The sequence below is a fragment of the Drosophila sechellia genome, chromosome X (genome assembly GCF_004382195.2).
Source record: "Drosophila sechellia strain sech25 chromosome X, ASM438219v1, whole genome shotgun sequence".
NCBI classification, from domain to species: Eukaryota; Metazoa; Arthropoda; class Insecta; order Diptera; family Drosophilidae; genus Drosophila; species Drosophila sechellia.
The window spans coordinates 12,358,069-12,377,476 of record NC_045954.1 but is presented as its reverse complement, the minus strand read 5'-3'; the positions used below and the strand labels follow the sequence as shown (position 1 = coordinate 12,377,476).

At 47.0% G+C, this 19,408-nt stretch overlaps 3 protein-coding genes across 15 annotated transcripts; 2 read left to right on the top strand and 1 right to left on the bottom strand.

Annotated features, from left to right (window-relative positions):
- Positions 1-146: 146 nt before the first annotated feature.
- On the top strand, positions 147-1,493 carry LOC6618575 (box C/D snoRNA protein 1). Of its 2 annotated transcripts, none has more exons than XM_032725428.1 (3): positions 147-252; positions 300-1,090; positions 1,145-1,493. In XM_032725428.1, exons 1-3 carry the CDS (start codon positions 224-226, stop codon positions 1,342-1,344), a joined length of 1,020 nt encoding a protein of 339 aa, XP_032581319.1. In that variant the 5' UTR covers positions 147-223; the 3' UTR covers positions 1,345-1,493. The 2 variants fall into 2 exon arrangements, with proteins under 2 accessions (XP_032581319.1, XP_032581320.1); XM_032725429.1 differs by having other exon boundaries at positions 162-252; positions 307-1,090.
- A 709-nt stretch (positions 1,494-2,202) lies between these two features.
- Positions 2,203-15,715, bottom strand: LOC6618574 (protein transport protein Sec16A). 11 transcript variants are annotated; one of them, XM_032724191.1, is made up of 13 exons: positions 15,528-15,715; positions 11,280-14,426; positions 9,798-10,106; positions 8,267-8,723; positions 7,480-8,210; positions 7,155-7,419; positions 6,942-7,091; positions 6,324-6,878; positions 5,575-5,925; positions 3,840-4,021; positions 3,191-3,720; positions 2,865-3,106; positions 2,203-2,801 (listed from the first exon to the last, which is right to left on the bottom strand). In XM_032724191.1, the coding sequence occupies exons 2-12, from the start codon at positions 14,417-14,419 to the stop codon at positions 2,973-2,975; spliced, it is 6,804 nt and encodes a 2,267-aa protein (XP_032580082.1). In that variant the 5' UTR covers positions 14,420-14,426; positions 15,528-15,715; the 3' UTR covers positions 2,203-2,801; positions 2,865-2,972. The 11 variants fall into 11 exon arrangements, with proteins under 11 accessions (XP_032580082.1, XP_032580084.1, XP_032580085.1 ...); XM_032724193.1 differs by having other exon boundaries at positions 2,203-2,798; XM_032724194.1 differs by having other exon boundaries at positions 6,324-6,875.
- A 401-nt stretch (positions 15,716-16,116) lies between these two features.
- On the top strand, positions 16,117-19,180 carry LOC6618573 (mitochondrial potassium channel ATP-binding subunit). 2 transcript variants are annotated; one of them, XM_002042796.2, is made up of 5 exons: positions 16,117-16,245; positions 16,408-16,774; positions 16,850-17,866; positions 18,130-18,735; positions 18,793-19,180. In XM_002042796.2, exons 1-5 carry the CDS (start codon positions 16,196-16,198, stop codon positions 19,027-19,029), a joined length of 2,277 nt encoding a protein of 758 aa, XP_002042832.1. In that variant the 5' UTR covers positions 16,117-16,195; the 3' UTR covers positions 19,030-19,180. The 2 variants fall into 2 exon arrangements, with proteins under 2 accessions (XP_002042832.1, XP_032580378.1); XM_032724487.1 differs by lacking the exon at positions 16,117-16,245 and having other exon boundaries at positions 16,684-16,774; positions 16,834-17,866.
- The last annotated feature ends 228 nt before the right edge of the window (positions 19,181-19,408 follow it).

The following is a 19,408-nucleotide window of genomic DNA, read 5'->3' as shown; positions in this document are numbered from 1 at the left end:
GGCGTTACATTCTATACTTTTAAGTCGTAGTATTCAAATAGAAGCATTTTTGAACAAAAAATTAAACTAAACAACTATACTAAACAAATAACCTATACGTTAGCTATATTTCTAGCTATTTCGTACAGCTACTTTTAGCTAGACCAGCATCAGATGGTCAGCACTATGGATGGTAAACAATGCCAACACGTGGGTTCAGCTCAAATTGAAATGAATACAGACGATGGCCGATGACACCAGCACTAAAACCAGGTACTTCCCAATGATCATTGTTTTTTAGTGATCTAATAACCAACTAGAATCCAGAGAACCATGCGCCTGGGAATGTGCGAGGTGTGCGCCGCAAAGGAAGCCTGCTACGCATGTCCCAAATGCGAGGTGAAAACGTGCAGCCTGCCCTGCGTCCAGATCCATAAAAAGGAGCTCAACTGCGATGGCCAGCGGGATCGCACTAAGTTCGTACCGCTGAACGAGATGACCTCGCGGGATTTCATGAGTGACTACTGCTTCTTGGAGGAGTGCACACGCTATGCGGAGAATCGGAAATCCGATCCGTGCAAGCGATTTACCCACGACCAAAGGAATCTCCCAGTGACTCAGCATCGCATGCGGATGGCAGCCAAGAAGCGCAACATTAATCTGCGCTTGCAACTGGAGAATTTCAGTCGGCACAAGGAGAACACCACGTTTTTAAACTGGAAACTGGGACGATTCCATTGGCGTGTAGAGTGGCTGTTTGCAAACATTCCTTACGAGGCAAGCCTTCCCCGGAATATAGCTCGATTCGTGGACGCGGAATGCAATGAGGAGCTTACGCTGTCCGATCTGGTAGTCAAGTATGTGGATCTGCAGCACGAGACGGCACGGGATCAACGCAAACTGCTGGCCAACCATCAGACCGCCGGTATTGGCCAGCTGAGCTTTTGGCTTAGGGCCGAGGGTGTGCGTCGCAGCTCTACGAGGTGTTATCTCCTCGACTCGACCAAAACGCTGGGCGAGAATCTAGTCGGCAGAACCATCGTGGAGTTTCCCACCATTTTGGTCACCTACGAGCCGAAGCCACCAGGAGGATATGAAGCCATCGACAGCAGTATGTTTTCGTGTCTAAATCGCCAATTTCATAAATTAATTTTCATATATTAAGGTGAGGAATTCGAGGAAGAGCAGGAGGAGGATCTGCCTGTAACCAAACTAGGGCCATCCTCCAACGCAATTGCGGAGGACTTGGATGATTCACATGATGTGTACTATAAACTGGCTGCAGCATTTGCTGGTGAAGATGTTAGTGAAACTGAAGACGACGAAGAATTCGAGGAAATCTACAAACAAAGTGTTGCACTGTAGAAACAAATAATACAGTACTATTACCCGCAATAACTGTCCCGCGCAAATAAAACAATTAGCTTTTATATATTTTTACATAAGTTCTGTATTTTCTCGTACGCATTTGATTTGATTTGTATTTTAGGCTTATTAAACATTAATAATTCATACCACACTTCGTTTCGATCTAGTTCCGTCATTCTCAACATCATCATATTACCAATCAATTATGATCATCGTAATATAAGTATATATAAAGAAGTTGGAAAAATCAAGTTACAGAGCCTTGGGATTAATCGTAATTTGTGTACACATTTTGAGTACAGAGTTTTGTGGTCAATGCACAGCAGTTTGTCCCTATTTGGAGGATCTGTAGTTTAATTTTGATATACCAATTAGCATTTCGATTTGTACATAATACATATGTGTGCCAGTATATTCCTATATAAATTTATTATATTACTTTCATTCTTCCTATTCTTTGCTTTTTATATTTTTTTTGCCTGCACCAGTTATTTTTTTGTTTACTATTTAAATTTAAAATTAAAGCATAAACAAACAAGTTCTAACAAATAAACATTTTCAAAATGCATTTTCAATTCAAACAAATAGTAAAAAAACAGAAAAAACCATTTTAATTGTTCTAAAGATACATTTATATATATATATAATTGGAATCATTTGCATATTTCACACCAATTGTAAAAATAAACACAGAGGAGAATACATTGATAAGAGAAACCAGGGAGAACAATTCATTTGCTTCTTAAACGCTTATCAATCGAATATCAGCTTTCATAGTTATATAGACAGATAGATCAGTTATATAGTATTTAGAGGTGGAAAATACAGCAATGCATATTTAAAGTGAATTCCGAATTAGTGTCTGACCTCCTTCGAATACAAATTCATACAGCTAAACAAAAAATAATCATAAAAACTATGCAACATACTAAAGAAACATGTATATAAACAGAAATCGGGGGAGCGGTCGTGTGTGGATATATAAAGGGTGGGGGATTGAGGGATTGGGTAATCAGGGTGGCGTATAGTTTACATAGAGAAAATTTACATATATAATTCGCTAGTCGTATATAAATCGCTTTCTTCATCGTTCCCTCAATTAAATCATTTACTAAACGTTAAGACATCGATCGCACACAAACACACACACGCACACATGCGCACAAATTGGTAAAATTAGGTGTTTACTTTCTTTTTTTTGCAATTAAATTGGGTGAGTTAATTTAGTAGAAGGACACGCACAAAGATAGCACAGACAGACAGAAGTTGAACAAACTGTAGGATCTTGAAGAAATCGTAGAAGCAACTTTTCCCCTGCTGGAAAGTTGACTTTTCTCGTGTGGATGTGTGTGTAAATTTAATGCATGACTGTGTGTGTTTGTGGTGTGTGTGTGTGTGTGTGAGCGGTCATCGGTTGCAAAAGCCTTTCTTTTTTACGTAGTTTCGAAGTGCTGCTGCAAAAAAGAGAGGAACCCCATCAATCAGGCATCATCCGCTACCTATCCGTCTCAACTCACATCTTGTTGGCATTTGGGGCAGCCATTTTTACACCCTCACATTCTCCTCCTCCGTCAACTGCTCCATATCGCGGGGCTTGTGTTCCGGCCAGTCCCTCCCCTGATTCCCTACTGCTGGGGTACAAAGTAACCGCCTTGGGGCACCGCAGCCGGCGCCATCATGGGGGCCAGCACATTCTCCGGCGCCGCCGACATTGGCGCACCCGATGGATTGAAAACATCCACGTAGGAGTTCTTTAGCGCTGCAGAATGAGAAAGAAAAATAAGAATTAGTCCCTTTGTTGGTCAGATTCCTAACTATGATAAATTTCGTAATATCGACTTACTGCGGTTGCGTTGCATCTTGAACATGTTCGACTGCAGCTTGGGCTGCGGTCCGCCGGGAACGGCCGCGGGATTGAGCGCCGCTAATGCCGCCGGTGCAGGTGAAGGGACAGTAAGTGGTGCCGGCGATGGTACCGTTGGAATCAGCTCGGGTGCCGGAGCAGCCGTGTAATCAATGGGGCTGCCATACATTTGCGGCTGAGACGGCGGTTGCTGATCCATCAACGGTGCTGATTGATGGCTGTCCGGCGCATTGTTGGCCACAGGCATTAAACCCATTCCCAGCCCGGTATTACCGATTGGCGCGGCGGGTGGTCCTCCAAGAGCCATGCCCAGATCACTCATTTTGGGTGGCGGCTTAAAGCTTTCAGCCTCGTCGCCGTTGCCCTCGGTGTTTGTCCAGCATTTGCGCTCCTTGTCCCAGACGATGGCCGGATTCTTGTCATCCGGCAGGATCATTTGGTTCTTCGGCTTTAGCGACAACTTGTTCCAGAGTCCGCCAAACCAGCCCGCATTTTTATTTCCAGGTGCGCTGTTTTAAAAATTATATATACCATTTAGAAGTTTGTCCTCCTCGTTTTGGATAAATTCGTTTCTCGTGAATTGTACTTCTCACCACCCAATTTGATTGGAATTCGATTTAGGACTCACCCAAGATCGCTGCCGGAGTTGGCCTGTTTGCCCGACGCCTGCTGTTTGCCGGCAGCCTCAGTGGAGCCTCCAAGCTTAGCTTTCTGGCCAGGATCAGCCACTCCACCGGAACCACCATCGTCCTCATCTCCATAGCTCTTTGACTTGGGCATGGATATCGCCGGGCGCGTCTGTTGCTGCAGCTGTTGTGCGGATTGCAAAATTGAGGTTGGAGTTAAGAAATGGCAACGAATTAGTCTTCTGCGAGATGCAATCGAATTATACTTAAGTCATAGATTATAGGTAAGAGTGTTTGGGTTGGTTAGTAACAGAGTCGTTATGGGTTAGTTAAATCGAATCAAATCGAATGAACAACGGAAACGTTTTAAAGTAACTGGCGCAGTCAAAAAAGCTCTTGCTCACAATTATCGTATATAAGGCTTAGTGATAACATATTGCTTAGGGACGCATTAAAACTAGTTATAGATTTACAAGCTAACAGGCTAAGACAAGCTCCAGGTACAGTACAGAAAGCTCCCAAAAAAAGCAGCGATGCACTTGCTCCTCCTTATTTTCTTGTTACCTAACTCATTGGATTTGTAAATACTGACTGATCATTTGTGGGTATTACTAGGGCTAAGACAGCAAACTGTCGTCAGTTTGTTTACAATATCTTCTTAGATCTAAGAGCCAAGCCAGCATTTGTGGATGTGCTGCTTCGGTGGCCTCTTCGAGTGGGTGCATCGATGTCGAAGGTGCGCACTGCGGCTCCCGGTGGCACCTGTTGCTCCTTTTTGCTGTCCAAATAGTTCTCGAATCGACTGAGGCTCTGCTCCACTTCGGAGCACATTTTCTTGTAGTTAAGTGGTATGGCTGGATTGGCTATCAGCTCCTTCATGGACCACACATGTTGTGGCTTGGCTGCGGAGGTAGCCGCCTCCACGGATGCCGGTGTTCTCTCGACTCTCTGTTTCTCGCCGCTTGGTATTATCCCATACTTATTGAGCAGTTGATGGGTATAGTAATCGCCATCATCGAAGCTCTCATCGTCGTCGCCATAAGGGAATAAATCCTCATCTCCATCTCCATACTCATCCTCATCGCCCTCTTCTTCGGCCTGCTCCTCGCCCTCGGCATCCTCATCTATAACATAATCATGGAGCATGTAGTTCCTATAGCGCTGTAGATCCCCACGATCTGCATTGGCCTCCGGATCATACGAGTTGCTCTTTAGTTGACTCTGCCCCTGGGTCAGCGGCATATCAATGGGATAGGTTCCGTTAAAAACAATATGTGGCTTTCGCGCTAGATGAACGTTTGGTTTAGCTTGTACCAGAGCCATAGTGTTCTCCTCCTCCACCTCCTCATCATAGTCCAGCTCATGTTCGAACTCTTGCTCCGATTCAGCAATGGTCGACGGAAGATTAAAGTAAACCCGTTTGGTAGATGATCCTCTAGCACCTATGGTTGTCGACGTTGTCGTCGAAGTGGCGGGCGCTGTGGGCGTGGCTGTAACAGTGGCTGCTTTAGCGGCAATGAAACGTGTGGGCGTGGTAAGCGTTTTTGGCGTGGCTAAGTATGGACTATTCTGGCTGTTAGACTTTCTACAACTTAGCAATTGATTAGGGACAGCAGGTACTGTTGCTGTTGCTGCAGCTTTTGTTGCTGCCGCTGCTGCTGCTGTTTGGTTGCTGCTGCTGCGATTGTTGCTGCTGCTGGTAGCTTGTCGTTTATTTGTGCTGGAAAAGCTACTTACATCATTCAAATTGAATGCCTTTGCCGATGCTGCTGGTGGCGTCGCTGCCGCTGCAACTGTTGCCGGAGTTATCTGGGCAATAGCTGCTGCTGCCGCTGCTATTGTTGCTGTTCGTGACGCCTCTTGCCTTTTCCGCAATGAGCCGATGCTGCGTTCCTGCTTCAGTGCGTTCGATTTGAAGCGATTGTTGCTGCTGGCGGCTCCATTGCTGCGAGTATGTTGCTCCTGTTGCAACTGCTGCTGCTTGGTTTGCTGCAAAATCTGCTGTTTAGCGTAGTGCAATATCTGCTGTTCATCCTGCTCCTCATCCTCCTCCTCTACATCCTTTAGAGCAGCTAGATTCTCAGTGGGCTGCATTCCATTTGGATAGAGGCGTGTTTATATTTTCGTTTTGTGTTTGCAATGTGATTAGAAAGATGTTAGCAATTTGGCGAGTCCTACTTCTATGGCTATAACACAAGTTCAAGACAGATCAAAACTTAAAGCGTAAACATAATTACACAAAATACAAAACTAAAACATAACATACATTGATCAACTTAAAACGAACTAAAAATATAAAATAAGCAACGAAATAACCCTCTGTATAGCAATTCAAGAATATGCTTATTACATTTTTATATTCTATAAAAGGGAGCTGAAATTTATTTAACGCGACTATGAAAAATAACCTTTTTTTAACCGAACTTTGCATCAAATAGAAATACAGAGGGTTTAAGGACGGCTGACTATAGCTGACCAGGACTTACCTCGTCGCCATAAGGTGGCTGCTGTGTGCCCGACCAGTAATCGTATCCGTAGCCAGAGGGAACCGCAGCTGGATCTGCTGTTGGTTGTCCAGGTTGGTAGGCCTCACTTCCTGGCTCTATTTGGCCACAGCTGGGAGTAGGCTGTGGTTGAGGTTGCTGCTGGTCGTATTGATGATGTGCAGCATTTGGATCGTAATGAAGCTGGCCCGCATTGGGATCGTATTGATGCTGCCCCGCATTGGGATCATAGTAGGACGGTTGGCCATGTCCATAGGGATCGGATTCGGCTGGCGCTTGAGGTGGTGGCTCATAATATTGTTGTGGTGGCTGTTGGTGCGATTCCGATAAAACTTGTTGCTGCTGTTGCGACGGCTGTTGATCCACCGGTGGCAACTGCGACTGCAGCGTATTCTCCACGTTGCTGTTGCTCTCGTATTGCATGTTTAGCTCCCTGAATTGCTTGTTCACCTCTGCAAACTGCTGATCGATGTCGTTTTGGTCCTGCTGGACTTGCTGATTCTGCTGCAGTTGTTGCAGCTGCTCTTGTTGGGGCTGCTGCAAGGAAGGATTATCGCATTAGCAAGGTAACAAACGATGCTCTGTATGGTTTGACCTCACCACATAGGCCAGAGATCTAAGCTGACGCAACCAGGCCTTCTCTTCGGGAGCAGCACTATCCTTGCTGGTGGCATTCGGAGGACTCGCAAATGAAACACGATTGATCAGAATGGGATCATGGTAGCGCAGACGTTCGGCTAAACCGCAAACCTGTAAAAATACATTTCAAATTTATTAGGTCGCATATGGGGCAGATATTTTAAAGAACCTTACCCGCTGAATGAAATCACTGTCGTAGCTTTCCGGCTTCAGTTCGATGTGCCTGGCGATTTGTTCCAAATAATTGGTGCAGCGGAAATGCTGACCATAATCGAGGATCCTTGTGGCCAGCAGGAACTTGTAGTGTTGGAAGTGGGCAATGCTAAACTTCGGATCGAACAGCGATCGAGCATACTCATAGATCTCGGTCATGATGATGGCCTCGTTGCTGGCAAATTCGTTGAAGTGCTTGTAGTGCGAGGAACCCAGCAGGATAAGCCTGTAATCGAACGTATGACATGTAAGTGGACCATCAAAAGCTATAAAGAGCTAAACCCACCTGGGCACATTGGCGGTCAGAGTAGTTAGCTCTGTAGCAGAGCTATCGTATCGTCCGAACTCCTCCTGAGCCACCAGATAGCAAAAGTGTGCCGCATATATATCGCCGCGCTGGAAAAGCGTATCGCCGAGGGCCACTACCGAACTGCGATCATACTCCGGCTGGCGACTCTTGTTCGTCACCAGGATGGAGAGATGCGACCGCCAGTCACCCCACTGTTCATCCCTCAGCTGGCTGACGCACGCCGGTGTGTGGCAGCTCTTCATTTGGTATAGTGTCTGCAATGGATCGTTGGCCTTGATCGCTCGATTGAGGAACTTCTGGGCTACGTCTGTGAGAGCATAGCGATCCTCGTAGAGGGCCAAGAAGAATGCATGCGTCCACAGGCCGTTGTCGGTGGCCCACTGGAGTGCCTCCTCGACATTTCCGCGCAACACATAGCTGCGGAACTTGTCCGTTGCCGCCTGTTCCGACAGAGGCGTTGCTGCATTTGCAGCATCAGCTCCATTGATTGAGCTAGTTGCCGCACCTGCTGCATGTGGTTCCGCAGGTGTAACTCCTGCTGCCGACTCGCTATCTAAATCCGAATCCCCTGTCTTGTCCGCCGGTGCAGCGGCATCCTGTTCGGCATCCGCATCTGGCTCGTTCTCTGCTTCGAACTCGCTGGGATCGTAGGGATACTCTTGCTGGTTCTCCAGCAGCAGATCGCCCACATCCGTGTCCGCAATGTACTGAATAAAACGAATTATTAGGAATCATATCCATATATGATCACATCCCTACTTACCCCATTTTGGCGCAGCAACAGTATAAGCAGGTGCCACATGAGCGCATGGGAGGCACGGTACTTCGTCACGCTGCCCTGTGGCTTCTTCTGCGTGGCATACAGTGCGGTGCAACCCTTGGTGGGTCCCAGTCGGATCTGCTCCTTGCAGAAACTGATGATCTTGTCCTTGTGCAATTTGCGTCCCTGCAAGGGGCCTGGATACATCCGCAGCAGGCTGCTCGTACCGTCCCGAATGCGTGGTGGTGCCACCTCCACATCGTTGCGCAGTCGTCCACGACCCGCGTACTTGGGTTTCACCTTCAGGAGCAGACTCATCGCATACGAGGCCACCAAATGCGGTCGGTTGAACTGCAAGGGAGTGCGTCTGCGAGGCGGACGAGCCACCGCAGTGTTGGTCACCGGTCCAGCGGTTCCAGCCACTCCTCCATAAGTCGAAGGTGCCGCCTCGGCAGCAGCTCTACAGTGGATCACAAACATATAAGAATTAGTAATGTGGACAAACAAACGGTCTCAGCGAGGAAGTAACAAAGGAGATCATGCATAATCGAAAAGGGAGTATCGGGTGGTATTGGGGGAGTAGAAAACGAAATTGGGAAAAAAGAACCCATCAGCGAAGAATTATCAACAGTTCCCACTTCATGCCACTTAAGTGACAGGTCTCAACAGTTCTCCACTGATCCCAAGCTGATGTTCCAATAAAATATAGATGATTTAATGGTTTTTCAGCAACCTATTGAACTTTTTTCTGCGCACTTTCTGTTTTTTTGATTTAACATTTCTTAAAAGTTTTCTTACTGAAATGTATGTATTCTTCTTTAGAAATTTAACATTATTAAGAAAACCATGTTTTTCAATTGTTTTGAAACATTGAATTAGGTTTTTTTAGGTAACAGTGATGGCTCTTCAAAAAAATAAGTTTCCTGAACCCAACCACCCAAAATTCCGAAAAAAAACACCTGTTCTATAGAAAGAGACAAAGCGAAGAAACTATTTCCCAAAGCAGCAGAAGAGTGGGTGCGACAGAGAGGGGTAAAGTGTGGATGAAAAGGACAGGTGTTTTGGGTGATCTTGTTTTTGCCTGGAAGAAAGCGCAAAGCTTCAGAGGAGAGAAAGAGATAAAGCGCGACAAAAAGCGAGATAGTGGGTTTAGTTTTTGTCAGACAGCAGGCGTTTTTAAAATTTTTTTTAATTGTATACCCTTGCAGAATATAATTTATTCATTTCAGAACTATTGAATACTTAATTAGAAAAATCAGACAAAATCTTGAGTTAAATGTATCATAACAAATTCTCAAATGTGGGTTCAAACTTAACGTTATGATCACATAAATGATATTTTATCATTAAGATTTTCATTTACCGAATTAGTAAATTCATAAAGAAGATCGATATGTAATGGATGTATTCTGAATTACTAAATTTTTCTCATGACAGCAAGGGTATATACATATGAACATTGGCTTGCCAAAGTTAATGTCCTTTCTCGTTTTGGCTGTCTAAGGATTCTGTATTTCTTTTTTGTATTGACCACCTGATATCGAGACCACATTCGGAACCAGCGTAATACGGTCCGCATCGGGAATTGCGTCCATCGCCGTTCAAGTTACTCAGCGATCGGGCACTGGAGAGTGGATATGCTTGGTATTGGTTATAGATGGAACCTCCTCCGTGCGATCCGTAAAAACTGGCATTATCCTCTGCAACGCTAAAGCTGGAGTTCAGGTGATCCTCCCTCTGCTGTTGTTGTTGTTGTTGCTGCTGCTGTTGTTGCTGGTAGATCAGCTCTTTGTATTGGTGACGATGGAATTCATTGGCTTGGGTTATGTATGCGTGTGTATACCTGTATTGTATATATGTATATGTAAAGGTGGGAAGTTGGGCAGATAGCACATATGTATGTTGTTGTTGTTGGTGTGCAATTTGTTGTAGTTGCGATTGCGATTGTTGTTGTTTTTGTTGGTTAGAGACGAAAACAGTTTTGCGGTTATTTACGAATTTGCATTAGTTTGGTTTTTGCATTTGTTTGGATCTTAGTGTGTGTATGTGTGTTGTTTTAATTAGTAAAACACGTACACAGCGAACGGCACACGGGGAACAAAGTGGAAGTGGAACATGGTATATGGCGGGATGGTGGAATCCAATTGGAATATGCAACATGTATTTGGGGTACAACGCAAGGGAAAAAGAGAAAGCTGCAAGAGAGCGAGCGAGAGCGAGACACCTAGGTTCTAATCACTTATGTACTACAAACAAAATTAGCAAGTTTTAGTTCAGTTGATAAGATTAAAGCCCAAGTCCAACCTCAACATTTAAGGGACGGAGTGGCGGTGTAGATGGGCAATGGGAGGGGGTAGGGTTAATATACCCATTCAAACGCTAAACAATCAATGTTAATCATCCGTTTTTAGTTGACAAACAGCAAGGTAATGTAAGAAAGCCAGAGAAAAACCAACAACTACTTCGAGATCAAAAAGTTAGGAGCAGGTAAACGGGTTCAGACTAAGGGTTAAGGTATCAGGTGACAGGGGTTAAACAAAACTAAAGGAACGTTGGCAAAGAAACATTTTGGATCAGCCGAAATTCTAGAGCCCGAAACTTGCAGAGATTACACTGTCCTACTTCATTTCATTACACAAAATACATTTAAGTGGAATAGTTAAATAACAACATGCCATCTAATTTATATAATCTTTTTTGACACTAAACAACAGATTTTTATTAAGCTCCAGTGAACGAATAGTATTAAAAAATCAAGCAAAAAAATTACCTATTTTTTCCAACCATTCACTACAAAACTAATACTTTGCTAATCTTATATTTTATGCAACATTATAATAAATACAAATTGTGAATAACCCAGCCTATCTACAGCAATAAAAAAAATCCAAATATAAAGATTTCCTCAAACCCTTATCTAAAATCTCTGCAAGATTCTTGGGAATTTCTAGATGACCAAGCAAACTTCATAAATAATAAAGACAAAGAAAAACATGGCATGTACTTGGAAACTAACCTTTCTCGCTCCCTGAGCATGGCGGCTTCACTGCTACCGCTGACACTTCCTCCGCTGGTGGCGGCCACCAACTGGGCGGCACTGACGGGCACCGCGCCGGGCACCAATCCGGGAATGACTCCTGCTCCAGCGGTAACTCCGCCTTTCGAAGCAGCCGCCGAAACAGCTGCGTTCATCGAGTTGATCATTTGGCCATAGAACTTCGCATACATATCAGCGTAGACTTGTGGATTCCGCGACATTTGCTCGTACATTCCGTAGGGACCATAGCCGGTGGCTGACACGGGATACTGAGCTCCAGCATTGCGCTGATCCTGATAACGTCTGCGTCCATCATCCGTACGGGCACTCCGACCCGAATTCTCGTAATTCCGTCGACCGCCCGATGAGCGTGACTTTTCAGCAGACGATTGTGGTTTGGTTGAGCGCCGGGATCGATTACGTTCCCGTTCGTAATCATCGAAATCCTCCTCGGCGGCACTGCGTCGATGGCGACTGGTTTTACTGCTCCGTCCACCGCTGCCGTCCAGTTCTGCGTCGCCCATGTGATTATACTCCGGATTATCCGACTCGCCCTCGTAGTTGCTGTTGTTGTAGCGACGCGAATGATCGTACGAACGATCCGGATCTTCGCCACCGCTGTGATACTTGTTGGATCGTCGCCGCCATGTGCGGTCACGCTCCCTATCCCGCTCCCTTTCACGTTCCACCTTAGGACCCTGATGGCGACGGGAGCGTCCCGATTCGTTGTTACGTTTGTGATGTGTTTCTCTCGAGGATTTCGTCTCGTGATGGGCAGCACCACGCACAGAATCCTCCGTTTCGCCTTCGTAGGGATAGTGACCATGGCTGCGTCCACGACTGTGCCTCTCCTCCATTAGATCCCTGCGCTCACGCTCCCGATCCCGCTCCCTTTCGCTCTGCAGGAATTCATCGGACTCATCGGACTCTAGATCCAGCGAGGCGGTGGTCCGACGACCTACTGCTGCACGCTTCTTCTCCTGCTGAGTGGTTGAATGTTGCTGGTGTTGCTGCTGCAGCGTGGGCTGCTGCTGATGTGGTTGCTGTGCATTTAGCGGGGTCATCGCCTGGGGCGGATTGTTGTGATGCAACTGCTCCGGCTCGTCGGGTAGAATATTGTGATGTACTGAAGTTGTTGGCAGTTCAGCCAACGTTGGTGGCGTTATAGCTTCGCGATCCTCCAGATTCTCGCCATCCAGCACCACTTCCCGCTGTTCTCTCAGCGACGGGGCATTGGTCTCCACGCCGGTTACGACGCGGCGAGGTGGCGTCTGTATATTACGCACTTGCTGCTCGCCGTCAGAGGTGTCCTCGCCATCTGCGCGACGTTCTTGCATGTGCAGAGCAGCTGCCTGGGCCACATTAAGTGGTGGCTGCTCTGTGGCTCCTGTGACCTGGCGTTGCTGCTGCGAATCCAACTCCGGTTGGCCCAAAACCAGACGAGACAGTCCTGGTGGTGGCAGCAGGCCCGCATCCTGATCCGCTTCGCCTTCGCCCAGCTGCTCGGACAGGTGACTGGTCTGCAAGTACTGGGCCCGTTCGTCATTCGGCGCGGACAAAACCTCCTGATTGTCCGGTTCCAAGGGCGCAAAAGCCTGTGGAACAGCTGGTGATCCATATAGCGATGCGTTAGGTACAGGAATGGGTGCACTCAGTGGAGCTCCAAGTGAAGCCTCAACCGGTGGCGCCGCAATTAAGTTGAAGCCCTCTCCATGAGCTTCTGGTGACACACCAAAGAGCTGTTCTGCTGGTGGCGGAATTGCTGCGACTGGTGCCACAGGAGCAATTGCAGCAACAGGAGCTGGAGGCGATGGAGCCCCTGCCGCAGGGTCTGTCATTATGTTTACTCGCTTATTTAGGCCCGTGGAACGCTTAAAGGGATTGGAACCAGACGATGGAACCATGCTAGGAGGCAGTGCAGCCGGTGGTGCAACAGTTGTAGCGTCCGCTGGCGGTGCTCCCACTGCTGGGGCTCCTACTCCAATGTTAGGTGCTGGAGGAGCTCCTACTAAAGCGGAAGGTGCTGGCGAAGCTCCCACTCCTGCAAGATGTGCTGGTGGAGCTCCTACACCGGCGAGATGTGCTGGCGGAGCTACTACTCCAGTGGGTGGTGCTGGCGAAGCTCCAACTCCTGCAAGATGTGCTGGCGGAGCTCCTACACCGGCGAGATGTGCTGGCGGAGCTACTACTCCAGTGGGTGGTGCTGGCGAAGCTCCTACTCCTGCGCCATGTGCTGAAGATGCTCCAACAGCATAAATTGGCGATCCCACAACAGTCATTTGTGCAGAGTACGAAGTCAGTGATGTTGGTGGTGGTGCTGCAGTTGGTGGTTGGTTTTGGAAAGCCTGGGGAGGCACAATGGCATCCAGTTCGGGTTCCTGCCCCAGTTCCGGCGGCGATTGTGGCTGCTGTTGCAACAAAGGTGTCGATTGCTGATTCAATGGCTGTTGTTGCAAGGACGTTGACTGCGGATTTGCTGGTGGCGGCAACTCCCCATTGTTATTGACATTATTGTTGGTTGCAAACGCCTGCCAACTACCTTGCGAGGATTGAACATTGAAGGAATCCTCCAGCAGTTGTCCAGTTGGCTCTAACAGGCCATCGGTGCCGTTGCTATTATTGTTGTTGCTGTTGTCGTTCCAATCGCCCCAATCACCCCAGCCATCGCTCCGGCCGCCACCACCTCCTCCTCCTCCGCTATTATTGTTGTCAAACGAGTCCAGAGCTAGTTCCGCTGGAGCCGGGACTTGTGGCTGCTGGTGAGTGGGATAATACAGTTGCTGCTGGATAGTATGTTGCTGCTGCGTAGGCTGTTGCGGTTGCTGCTGCGGTGGCATTTGCTGCTGCAGCATAGGATGTTGCTGCTGCTGTCCCGCAAAGTAGTTATTGTAGTTCAGGGATTGTTGCTGCTGCTGCTGCTGTTGGTGCTGATCCTCTGGCCAATAATTTGGCTGATTTTGCTGGAACATTTGGTTGGCATAGACTTGCTGCTGCTGCTGCTGGGCAGGAAGAGTTTGCTGCTGTTGGGGCATTGCATGTTGCTGCTGTGAAGTATGATGTTGCTGCGGCGCCTGTTGCTGCTGATGCGGTGGCAGCCAGGGCGCATTATTGTGCAACATTTTGGATCTGAACAAAGAAAAAGGAAACAAAAGGATGTCAACTTTTTAACTCAAAAATGAATGCCTACTTATTCCTACATAAATCACGTTAATATCCTGTTAAATCAATTTAAATATCATTGTAAGGTGTTGTCAGGTCCCTAGAGGACCCGCAATTCGGACATGCTTATTTTCCAAAAGGATATTTAACCCAAAACAGGGTTTAAAGGTATGGTCGTAATGAAAGAACTTGATATTAAGGTGTCCGTTTCTTCGCCCAAGATATTTAAAAGGTTTCTAGGTGTTATAAGGAGTTTTTCGGGGAGGTTGCAGGGGGTGGTTGTTCGATTTTGTGGGGCAGTTCAATGAACCAAACCAGTTTTTGTGGAAAATTACCCGTTTTCATGGATTTTCCTTAATGACACTTGGAAACCGTGAAGAGCGATGGAAAATACGCAATCGAATACAATACAAAATCGAATATAGGGTATATTATAGAGCTCACAATGAGCGGAAAAGCAAAAGTTAAAAGTTTACGTGGACGTTTGCCATATTTTGCCCCTTCTCCCTCCCACACTCTTTGGCTCTTCTTCTTCGTTTTGTTACCACCGTTTCATTGCTCTCTTACTGTTGTTGTTGTTCTCTTGACGCAGCAGGTTTTTTGTTTTACCTATTTTTTAAGCCGCTGATAATTTGTGCAGTTGATTTTTCGAAACTGACCTTAAATATACTTTTTTCATTTCTTTTTTTTTTTATTTATAATGTTTTTTTTACCACTTCGCAAGTCAAAAGTGAAAACACTCTCTTGAAAAAAAAAATTGGAGCAGCGGTGGGGGAGAGAAAGAGACAGCACTCTTTTTTCTTTCTCTTGGCGAAAAAGAACCATACGCAGGGTTGCAATCCGGTGTTTTTGTGCGAATTGTGTGCACACAATCGCTTTTACTAGCCACAATAAACTAATGAAAACACTTGGCAGATGGCTTTGTCAATTATCTTTTATAAAAATAAAACACAGCCTAATATTACGAGAGAGAGAGTAAACACACATTCGCAGGCAGGTAGGTTGCACACACAAACATACATCTCTCCTTTTTCTCTTCTAATTAGCTTACGCTGCACACTGACTTACGCAAATCGCTTGTTTATTTACACGCACTCCGTACGGCACTGTTTTCGGGTGTACTTAACTCAAAATATTATACAAGTTACTTGTTTGCTGACGTTCTTGGGAGTTAAACAATGAAATATGCAATTTTTTCGATCCGAACGCAGCAATGAAATCAAATGCCAACTCGACTTTCGTGGCGTTGCCAGACTGTCAACAGATAGGGATGACACTAAACAGTTGGATTGGTGTGACAGGACAGAAGTCACTTAAAAAATCATATATTTCTACATTTTAAATATTTTATTTCTATAAGGGTTTAATCTTTTAAATCGATAAATCATTTAAACACAAGAAGAGAAAAACCTTTTTATTTCCACATTTTTTGATTCGTATCCTATAAAACGTATCATTTTCGGCTTCATTGGAAACTAGTCTTCGGTATGCATTAAAAGATTTTAAATGGAACCATTCAATATTTTCAAATAAGTTAGTTTTCTCTGTAGAATCGCTATTTAATGCCGATTTAAAATACTAAACAAGAAGAAAATATCGGGAATGCCCCTTTAATGACTCGCCGAACAATCGATAGCTTACAGCTGCCCATCGCTAGCCATGCCTGTGCGTCTATCGCCAGGTGATGCGTTAACGCTTGCGTATTTTGTTGATATTTGCAAGCCACGCGAGAAGAGATGCTGCGCCTACTCGTGTCCAATTGCGGCAGGAGCAGCGACATATTTAGGTAGAGTAGGGGTCACCATCGCGGGCGAGGTTGGGCCGCCGACGCACGAGGATCTGCTACGGCCAGCAGTGGATTGGGGAAACAACGACCCCCCTTGTCCTCACTCCGGTTATGTCATCAATCAGCCAAACTATTATTAACCGCCCATTTCGCTTTGTTTAGCCGCCACCTGCTTCAACCCACGCAGCAGCCACTGCCACGCCTTCAGAATGCCGCCCGCTTGATGCGCCAACATTTGCGTGGAACGAACGCTCCACAACCGCCCGCGATCCCGCCCACAAATGCCAGCCGCCTGCTACAGACGACACGCTTGCTTGTGTGGGGCGGTGGTAGCCTAGCTATCGGTCTGGGCGCCCGTTCCTGGTGGGCGGGGCATCGCGGTGGGATCGTCCATTGCGAAGGCAGCCGACTGGCCATTCGAAAGGAGGAGGAGGAGGAGGAGAACACTGCGTCGGAGCAGCACTTCGACTGGAAACGTTTGTGGACCTACCTGGAGCCACATCTCTGGGAGCTGATCGGGGCCGTATGCGTGAGTTCTTGGAACACAAAAAGCCCACTAACAGGTGTAGCATTTGTCAAAATATTTAGATAATTTCGTTTGCAGGCCGCCCTGATAGTGGCTTATATCAACATACGCATCCCAAATCTTCTCGGTGACCTGGTAAACACACTGGCCAGATATGCCAACACGTACGTGATGGATCCGATCAACAACTCGTTCGTAAAGGACGTGAGCAAGCCGGCCAGCAATCTGTTGAGCCTATACATGCTGCAGTCTGGTTTCACCTTTATGTACATCTACCTGTTGAGCCGCGTCGGTGAGCAGATGGCGGCCAAGATGCGGCAGGATCTGTTCACGCAGATTGTCGTCCAGGACATCGCATTCTTCGATGAGAATCGGACGGGCGAGCTGGTCAATCGACTGACCGCCGATGTACAGGACTTCAAGACCTCGTTCAAGCAGTTCGTCTCGCAGGGACTGCGAAGTGCTGCCCAGCTGATTGGCGGCAGTATATCGCTCTTCATGATTTCACCGCACATGGCTGCCATTGCGCTGGCCAGCGTTCCTTGCGTGGTTATGTTCATGACGTATTTGGGCAAGAAACTGCGCCATCTAAGCAAAAGCTCCCAGGCGCAGGCGGAACGAGCGACGGGTGTCTGCGAGGAGGCACTGTCCAACATCCGAACGGTTAGATCTAGTGCCTGTGAATACCGCGAGATGCAGCTGTTCGAGGCGGAGACCAATGAGGCGGCTCGACTGGCGCAGAAACTCGGCTACGGCATCGCCATCTTCCAGGGCCTGACCAACTTCTTCCTCAATACACTAGTCCTATCAACGCTCTTTATGGGCGGCCACCTCATGTCCACGGAGAGTCTGTCGCCGGGTGCTCTGATGGCCTTCCTGGTCGCTTCGCAGGGTGTGCAGCGATCCCTGGCCCAGGGATCCATCCTGCTTGGCACCATGATCAGAGGCATGTCGGCCGGCAGTCGAGTCTTCGAGTTCCTTTCGCTGCAGCCACAGGTGGAGCTGCTGCGCGGCTACATCATCCCACAGGAGCGGCTGCATGGCGAGATTCGTTTCGAGAACGTCTCCTTCGCATATCCCATGCGACCCGATCATGTGAGTTATCTTAAAATATACCTTCAGTTCATTCTCGAGACAGTGATTGCATATTTATATTAATCGATCTTATGTAATTTGTAAACTCGACACTTTTTTATATAATATTGAATAACTTCTTATCGCTTCCGCAAGTAGATAACCATTTTATAATGCCCACAAACATTTATGGCCAATATTTACGGCTAAGTGATAAAAAGATTAGAGCCTAGGCAATGCAAACAGTAATGAACTTCCTATGTCAATTTTTGCTTCATTCACAGCTGGTGCTCAAGGACTTTAGCCTGACGCTCCGCCCGGGCCAGACGGTGGCCCTGGTGGGAGCCAGTGGTTCGGGCAAGTCGACGATAGCGTCGCTGGTGGAACGCTTCTACGAACCATCGGCGGGCAATATCAAGCTGGACGGCTACAAACTTTCGGACATATCGCCCTATTGGCTGCGGTCCAATGTCCTCGGTTTCATCGAACAGCAGCCGGTGCTGTTTGGCACTTCGATATTGGAGAATATCCGATATGGCAAACCGGATGCGGGCGAGGAGGATGTATATGCGGCAGCGCGTCTATCACAATCGCACGACTTTGTGACCGCCCTGCCCGATGGATATGCGACGCATGTAGGCGAACGCGGCACCCAGTTGAGCGGCGGTCAGCGGCAACGCATCGCCATCGCACGGGCGCTGCTCAAGAATCCGCGCATCCTCATCCTCGACGAGGCGACGAGTGCCTTGGACGCCACCAGCGAGGCGGAGGTGCAGAAGGCACTCGATACGGTGGTCCAGAATCGCACCACTCTGGTGATTGCCCATCGGTTGTCCACGATACGAAACGCTGACCTCATCGTCGTCCTTGATCAGGGACGCGTCGTGGAGGTGAGTTGTCCTAGACCATTGGTATCTTTAGAAATATTCATATTTTCCATGTTCTAGACCGGCAAACATGACGAACTGATGGGCAAGCGGGGCCTGTACTTTGAGCTGGTGCGTCAGCAGGAGCGACGGGACATCCAGGAGCAAGTCCAGGCGGTGGAGGACGTGGTGGCCGTCAAGGAGCAACAGACAAATGCAACAGCCGCAGCAACTGCAACTGCCGCAGATACTTCCGCAGCAACGGTGACAGTGGGGGGCAGCAGCTTCGGTGGCCGGGCAAACGCAGCGCAAGGATAATGACGATCTTAGGCAAATTTAATGATTCCCTGTACACTTAATTTAATATTCTTATGTTTTCACCTTTTTTTTTGTTTTCAACTGACCAAAAACAAAAATGGTGAGAGACGCTAACAATAAGTATACAATAAAATGAACGCTGAAGACAGTATTGTTTTTGTTATAAACAGAAAGTATTTCATTGCCATTATCCCTAAATTCACCGGTTTCATTAAAAATATATGGGATGCGTGAACCTTAATTAAAGTTTGAAAAACTGAATAAAAAACTTCAAATCACAATTTCCGTTAAATAATATGTTTAATGGGACCGCATTATTTCAAAAATTATTCTCATATACGGTCGCTCGAAGATTAAAGAAAAACTATTTCAACATTCA

What these genes read in the sequence shown, in the direction of transcription:
- LOC6618574 (XM_032724190.1), bottom strand. Translation starts at nt 14,419, where the DNA reads ATGTTGCACAATAATGCGCCCTGGCTGCCACCGCATCAGCAGCAACAG. An exon ending in TGTTGCTGCGCCAAAATGGG is followed by an intron (nt 8,211 to 8,266) that starts GTAAGTAGGGAT and finishes CGTTTTATTCAG; the next exon opens with TACATTGCGGACACGGATGT. An exon ending in ACAGTGATTTCATTCAGCGG is followed by an intron (nt 7,092 to 7,154) that starts GTAAGGTTCTTT and finishes GTATTTTTACAG; the next exon opens with GTTTGCGGTTTAGCCGAACG.
- LOC6618573 (XM_002042796.2), top strand. Translation starts at nt 16,196, where the DNA reads ATGCTGCGCCTACTCGTGTCCAATTGCGGCAGGAGCAGCGACATATTT. An exon ending in AGGAGCAGCGACATATTTAG is followed by an intron (nt 16,246 to 16,407) that starts GTAGAGTAGGGG and finishes CGCTTTGTTTAG; the next exon opens with CCGCCACCTGCTTCAACCCA. An exon ending in AGCTGATCGGGGCCGTATGC is followed by an intron (nt 16,775 to 16,849) that starts GTGAGTTCTTGG and finishes TTTCGTTTGCAG; the next exon opens with GCCGCCCTGATAGTGGCTTA.
- LOC6618575 (XM_032725428.1), top strand. Translation starts at nt 224, where the DNA reads ATGGCCGATGACACCAGCACTAAAACCAG. An exon ending in GACACCAGCACTAAAACCAG is followed by an intron (nt 253 to 299) that starts GTACTTCCCAAT and finishes ATAACCAACTAG; the next exon opens with AATCCAGAGAACCATGCGCC. An exon ending in ATATGAAGCCATCGACAGCA is followed by an intron (nt 1,091 to 1,144) that starts GTATGTTTTCGT and finishes TCATATATTAAG; the next exon opens with GTGAGGAATTCGAGGAAGAG.